This window comes from Myiozetetes cayanensis, unplaced genomic scaffold (assembly GCF_022539395.1).
Source record: "Myiozetetes cayanensis isolate MyiCay16 unplaced genomic scaffold, myiCay2020 scf15, whole genome shotgun sequence".
Taxonomy (NCBI): Eukaryota; Metazoa; Chordata; class Aves; order Passeriformes; family Tyrannidae; genus Myiozetetes; species Myiozetetes cayanensis.
In genome coordinates, this window is record NW_026087159.1 from 14,137,164 (window position 1) to 14,144,340 (window position 7,177).

Below are 7,177 nucleotides of genomic sequence, written 5' to 3' on the forward strand. Positions count from 1 at the left end.
GGCAGGGATGAGCCCGGTGGGATTTCTGTGGCAGGAGTGAAGGACGCCGCGAGTTGTCCAGGGCGATGGCTTTGCTGTGCTACAACAAGGGCTGCGGGCAGAGGTTTGACCCCGAGCACAACGCCGAGGGTGAGTGGGCCCGTGTGCCCTGCACCAGAGGGAGTGGGAATGTGTGCTGCTGTCCCAGTGTGTGGCCCTGGCTGCCATGCTGGAGCTACCAAGCCCAGCACAGGGAGCCCGCATGGCAGGAGCTGGCTCTGGACCTGCCCCTGTCACGGGTGGCTCGTGGGCAGGATCGCTTCCCCTGAGAGCTTTTGCCCCATTTTCCCTTTTCAGATTCCTGCCTGTATCACCCAGGTGTCCCCATCTTCCACGATGCCCTGAAGGTGAGTGGGGCAGGAGCTGGGGCTGCAGCTTCAGGGGCTGACCTTGTGCCCAGCAGGGTTGCCCACACCTGACCAGCTTGTCGTCTCCTGGTGCCTCTAGGGCTGGTCTTGCTGCAAGAAACGCACAACAGACTTCTCTGAGTTCCTCTCCATAAAGGTGAGCAACCCACCAGCCCAAATGCACCCAAATGCTCTTCCTCCATCCTTTCCTCCTGGCCCCTGCCCTGTCCTGTCCCATCCCCATCCTCTGCCAAGGCTGCCCCTTTTGCCCTGCCAGCCAGGGGTTTCCTATCCACTTCCAAGGAGCCTGCAAGCAAGGATGCTGCTCCCAAAGTGCAGGGCAGGTTCTCCTGCAGAAGGGTGCTGGAAGGGGCTGGGATCCCCCACCAGGATCCCGTAGGAGGAACACAAATGCCCCAAGTGTCAGCACAGCTGAGAATGTCTGAGTGGTCCTGGGGGAGGAAGGAGGCACCAGAGGCCTGGGGACATGGAGAAGACTCCTGCTGCCATTCACCTGCCACACTGGGGTGCAGCAGGGCTGAGACCTGTCTGCCATGGCCCCAGAGAGGCTGCCACACCATCTTGTCCCCAAGAATTCCCATGGACGCAGCCCCTGCCCTGGTGCAGGGTCAGAGCCCATCCCTGCAGGACACAGAGCCCCCAGAGCATGGAAACTCGCAGGGTTTGGGAGCAGCCACCGTGTTTGGGAGTGCAAAGCAGTCATCAGGCTTGCCTCTGGTGTCCAGGGATGCACAAAGGGTTTTCACAGCAAGGAGAAGCCCCCTGAGCCTTCCAGCCAAGGGGAGACCTCAGATGAGCCGAAGGCCAAGCCAGCAAAGGAACTCATCTTTCAAGGACCAAAATCAGCTGAGAAGATGCTGCGGGAAAGACCAAGGTGAGATAGGCTCAGCTTACAGTGTTGTGAAGCTTCTGCATGTGTCCTGCCCCGCTGCTTCCTCAGGAGAGGCAGCAGCACTTAAATTGCAAAAAAACCCCAAAGACTCAGCCTTTGCTGCTGCTGTTCCCCAGCTCTGATGAGCCAAGGCAGCCGCTGCCCGTTAAGGTGTCCAGGTCTCTGGAGCAGGCGCTGGAGAAACTGAACCTGTCCTCCGAGGACAAGACCCTGGAGAGCAGTGGCACAGGTAGTGATGAGGTGTTGGACGGCTGTGGGGTTGCAGGTGGCGAGCTCAGCTGGGGGGTTGGCGTGATGGGTTCAGCGCTGGGTGCTACGTGTTCAGCCGCCTGCAAACCTGCAGGGCTGGGGCCTGGGGGGCACTGCAGGGGGCTGAGGGGGGATCTGGGGCAGGTGAGGGTGGGGTGAGTGTGTGAAGTCGTGCTGCTCTTGCAGGGGAGGCTGCCCAGGCGACAGCTGGCACCAGGTGCAAGAACGCAGGCTGCAAGGCGGTGAGTGCCCCGCAGGGTCCCTGCTTCGCCCTCCTCTCCCCGTGGCCAGGACCCTCACGGGGCTCATCCCCCAGGTGCCACCAGGTGCAGGGCAGGGTGTCCGGCAGGGTGGGAGGTGGCAGTGCCCATCTGCTCCATGGGCTCATCCTATCCATCCCTGCAGCGCTGCCTCCATCACCTCCCAGCCCCATTCCTGTAAGAGTTCTCCAGATTGGTGGTACATTTGTGTTTCACTGCTGCCCATTGCTTGCAGTGAAGTGCAGCACAAAGCCAGCCACAAAACTTCACTGTGTGAGTGAAATGTACGTGGAATGATTCCCACCTGCCATTCAATTAATGCTGCACAGCCCACTTTGTGTCTGCCCCAAGGCTGCCTCAAGGTAGGGGTGGGAGGGCTGGAATGCTTGGAAAGCAGCAGAGCTGGAGCAAGAAGGGAGGAAAAGGCAGGAGGTAGGTGAGGACATGAGACTGACATGGTCTGGGAAGGAGGGGAAAGGACAGGATGGACAAATGGCCCGTTGCACTTCAGAGTGAGTTCTTGTGGCATCCAAACCAGCCCCAGGCTGGGAACTGGCTGTCTTTGGGAGAAGGGCTGCTGCCAGGGTCATGGGGGTGACACTGTTGTCCCAGGAAAGCCAGGGTGGCTGCTCTGGGAGCAGGGATCAGTGCTGGGCTGCTGGCTGGGTGCAGTCCCAGAGTGAGTCCTCACAGATGCTGGGCCTGGCAAAAGGGTGATGTTGGGCGTTGTGCTGTGCCCTGTGTGTGGATGGGCATCCATGAGTGAACACCTGGCTGTGCCACATCGAGCTGTGCCAGAGGCACAGACAGAACTGTCCTCTGCTTCTCTCTCCACAGATCTACCAGGGCCCAGAGAGCAACACAGAGGTTTGTACGTTCCATCCTGGCGTTCCTGTCTTCCATGAGGGGTAAGAAACAGCCCTTTGCCAGGGAGCAAACTCACCCTGCTGAGGGCTGGGAGTGTTGCATTGCACGGTTGTGTGGCCTCAGCAGCGCAGCCAGGGCAGCTGTGGGTGATGATGGGGGGCAGGAGGAGCTGTTGGTTACGAGCCCCTCTCCCTCCACACCCCTGTCCTGCTCCTGTGTGCCCTCCCCACTCAGGTCACCCTGCTCTCCTCAGGATGAAGTACTGGAGCTGCTGTGGAATCAAAACAACAGACTTCAGTGCCTTCATGGACCAGCCAGGCTGCAGCAGAGGGTGCCACTGCTGGACAGAGAAGGGGGTAAGGGGGCTCATGTGAGCCAAGTGCCATTACAGGCGCTTGAGGAGTGCTCCTTCCCTCGCTCTGCACTCACACGGGCTCCTGCATTTCATTGCTTCAATATTCCTAATTGCTGACAGATGACTGCACAGGGTTTGAATGCCTGATCTTTGCCCATCTGCCCTTTAAAATGCTGCTCTGCATTCACAAGATGTGTCAGCTCTCACACCCAAAGGGCAGATGTGCAGTAGAGGGAGATGAACGAGGCAGGACCTGGCCCTGGACATGGCATAGCCAGCACTGCAGGCTGCCACACAGACAGCACAGGAAAAGTCCTGCAAACAAATCCCAACAGTTTTGACAGATGACTGCAGAAAACTGAATTTGGGTTGAGGCTTTCCCTCTGCAGCTGCTTCTCAGGAGGGATCTCATCCACATACCAACATGGGATCGTGGCAGGGCAGTGAGGAGAAGATCCCAATTCCCAATATTTGGCTTGTGGAAGTTTCTCCAGGGAAGTTCTTGACTGAAAACAGCCTTGGGCTGGGAAAGTTGCACCAAAGTAGCCCAGGATAACCCTGAGGGTGCACAGTGTTCCTCTGAGTCAGCACTGGTCCCAGCAATCCTCTCTGAGCCTGATCTCTTCTTTGTCCTGGAGCAGAAAACCCTGAATGTAAAGGAGGCTGCCTGACTGAAGTGTGATGCTGTGATGCAGATGTTTTGTGCTGATTGTCACCCAAGCCTGGGGCCAGGATTCCTCCTGGAACATTTCTTTGGCTGGCAATGGGGAGGGCTGCAGGGGGTGATGCTCAGAAATGAGCCTGGTGGGGACAAAGCTACCTGTGGCACTGACAAGGTGGACAAGGGTGAAATGTGGCCAGTTGGGGCTCATCTGGCTCCCAAATTTAGCGTGGTGGTATAGTCCATGTCCAGCAACAGCCACTGCAGTGCCCTCCAGGTTGAGTTTCCTGATTGCACACAGCACTTACGAGCTTGGGCACAGCAGATTGAACAAGAAGGGGATGTCTCTGATCTTAACAAGTCCTGGAGCAACCCTAAGCACAGCACAGATATCCCACATTGAATGGGACAGCCTGGCAGGGGCTGCCCAGCTTTGCATGAACCATCTTCCTTCAGAGACCTGCATGAAAGGCAGGGCTGGGCCTTGCTCAGCTGATGCCAACCTCAGCCTGGAGGAGATGTGCAGAGGAGCATCCTCCAGCTCAGACAGCCCCTCTGCTCGGGGTGTGATGGGCTGAGCTCCAGCCGTGCCGTGGTGGGTGGCTCTGGTGGGTTCCTCTGATGGGTTCCCCTGATGGGTTGCTCTGATGGGTTCCTCTCCTCGGCAGGACAAGAAGGCCGTGCTGTGCCGGCAGGACTGGCACCAAACCAGCAGCCAGGTGGTGGTGACAGTCTATGCCAAGAACCCCCTGCCCGCCCTCAGCAGCGTGAAAGCCAATCGCACTGTGGTGAGTGGGGCCAGCAGAGCTGGGGGGGGTGGTATTTCCATGGCACCACCCCATTCTGATGAGCCAGGAGCCAGCCAGGGGCCTGGTGCTCTTTCAGCCTCACTGGGTGGCTTTGCTGGCCTTGAATCACCCAACCTGTGACAGAGGTGAACCTGGCATGCTCTGAAGGCAGTGAAATGTTGCCAGGTGCTGAGGGGATCACCAGGCCATCACTGAGCCAGGATGGGGGATGACATTGTGGTGCTGAAAGGAGGCTGCACTGTCCAGGGAAGAGCTCTGGCAGTGCTGTGCTACCCACTCAGATAATTTTCTGTTGATGTTTCAGCTTGAGGCTCATGTCATCTTTGAAGGGGATAAAATTTTCCACGCAGAACTGGAGCTCTGGGGGGTAAGATCCTGTTTATTTTGATTTCCCTATTCCAGCAGTCTGCATAGGGCTGGGCTGCAATGCTTTGAGGCAGCCTGTGCTCGCTCTTGGTCCTGGGCTGGGTTGCCCAGGTATGGGCATTTACAGCCATCTCTTCTAGGAAATGCCTTAGGGGCTGTGGGGAGGCTGAGGTGGGTGCACTGATCAATCCTGGGCTAAGATGAGAGCTGGAGGTCACTGCCAGCTCTACAGGTGTTCTGGGTTTGGTCTCAGGCCACCCCAAATGCTCTTTGGCCCAGCAGACCCCCCTCTCCCCTGCAGCGAGCTGCAGGCAGGCAGTGGCGAGAGGGGAGCGACTCTGATTTTTCAGCTGCTTGCAGGCTGGGGAGGAGCAGCGAGACTCCGGAATTTGCATGTGCATTTCTTGCCTGCATTTGTGGTGCGTGCTGCCCGTGCCTGCAGGCAGCAGAGGGCTGACAGGTGTGGGTATGGCTGTGTCTGAGCTCAGCTCGCTGCTGGGGAGAGGCTGTGCCGCAGCTGCGCGTGTGGCTGTGGCGAGCTGAGCTCTGCCCAGCTCTGAACCAGCACTGTGGCGCTCCTCAGACGTAGCTCAGCTCAGCTGCAGCCCAGGTTTCTCCCAGCACACAAGGAGAGGAGATTTCTGCTCTCTTCTCCTCTGGCAGGGCTCTGCCAACATGGGGAAAGAGAAGCATGTGCTGCCCGCCCTCCCCTGCCCAGCTCACTGCACCTTTCCCTCTCTCTAGACCATCGAAATAGAGAAGAGCTTCGTGAGCATGGTCCCAACCAAGGTGGAGATCACACTTTGCAAAGCCAGCCCTGGCTCCTGGGCCAGGCTGGAGCTCCCCCAGAGCAAGTTGCAGCCCTGTGGTGAGCAGGAGAAGGAGGCTGCCAGCGCAGAGGAGCTTAGGGCAGCGCAGGAGGAGGACTCTGATGACAGCTTGAGCTGGTCGGAGGAGGAATATGAGGAGCTGGAGATGGGAACACCGAGCAGCTGACAGTCCAGTGCTTCAGCAGCTGAGCAGTGCTGGTTCCTGAGCTGCTGGGGACCTTGGCACGGCCTCCAGAGGAGCAGACCTAACCCTGAACCGTGTGCAGGCTGCAGCGTGCCCTCTCCTCCAGTCAGAAGGGACAAGTAATAAACACCCAGAGCAAAGGTTGTACTCTGAAATCCCTGACAGGCGCTTAAGAAACGTCAGCAGGCCAAACCCTGCCTTCTGCCACTTCCTCTCCTGTGCCTGGCTGGGGCAGGACAACAGAAGGAGCTCCCCTGTCTGCACCTCAGGCAGCCTGGGCCAGGTGTCCCTGGGGCCCAGGGTGCTCAGAGCTGGGCATCCTGCCTGACCCTGGCACTCCTGGGGGTGCTCACAGCCTGGCATCCTGCCTGACCCTGGTATTCCTGGGGGTGCTGAGAGCCCAGCATCCTGCCTGACCCTGGCACTCCTGGGGGTGCTCACAGCCTGGCATCCTACCTGACCCTGGCGCTTCTGGAGGTACCAGGTCCCGGGATTTGCTGGGCACGACCACCCTGCCTCTCCCTCGCCCGGCGGAGGGGAAGGGAACCGGGCCCTGGGGGTCTTTGGAGGGCACTGGGGACCGGGGAGATGCCATCGCTGCCGGCAGTTCCAGCGGGGCCGTGGGGTCCCCAAAAAGCCCGTCACAGGCGTGACGGCGCCCGGGGCAGGGGAGGGCGATACCACCCGCGGCACGGGACACGCCGAGGGTGCGGGGGTGGGGGATCTCCGCACCAGCCGGGCTGTGAAACAGCGCCCAGCGCCGGGAACGGGGGCGGCGCACGCCCTGTGCAGCTTGCACCGCAGCATCCACACATACAAGAGACCCAAGGGCATCAGCCACTCATTGTATAGTCCTGTGTAGAGAAAGCAAAAGCAGTCGCCGAGTTTTGCAATTCTTTTTAAGGAAAGAATTATTCTTGTTGAGGGTGCATGATGTATATTCGGTGTTCTTTACAGAGACAGTGAGCAGACATTGGAATGGGCTGCCCAGGGAGGTGGTGGAGTCACCGTCCCTGGAGGGTTTAAGAAGAGACTGGAGATGGAGATGGCATTTAGTGCCATGGTCTGGTTGACAAGGTGGTGTTGGGTCAAAGGTTGGACTCGACGATCTCAGAGGTCTTTCCCAACCCGGTTGATTCTACGATTCTCTGACTGTGCATGCACAGAGATGCGTGCTCTTATTTCTTACTCCCGATCGTGGGCTTTAAAGCGAATCAACTTAAGAAATCATTCAAAACCAGATCCAAGCTACAATGGGATGAACGCAGAACCAGAAATTAACGAATTTAGCATGGGC

The 7,177-nt window shown here is 58.5% G+C and overlaps 1 protein-coding gene across 1 annotated transcript; it reads left to right on the top strand.

Moving 5' to 3' along the window:
- Positions 1-5,921, top strand: ITGB1BP2 (integrin subunit beta 1 binding protein 2). The gene is made up of 11 exons (XM_050310942.1): positions 1-129; positions 337-386; positions 487-543; positions 1,133-1,281; positions 1,416-1,531; positions 1,735-1,790; positions 2,646-2,716; positions 2,929-3,031; positions 4,360-4,479; positions 4,805-4,867; positions 5,611-5,921. Exons 1-11 carry the CDS (start codon positions 66-68, stop codon positions 5,860-5,862), a joined length of 1,101 nt encoding a protein of 366 aa, XP_050166899.1. The 5' UTR covers positions 1-65; the 3' UTR covers positions 5,863-5,921.
- The last annotated feature ends 1,256 nt before the right edge of the window (positions 5,922-7,177 follow it).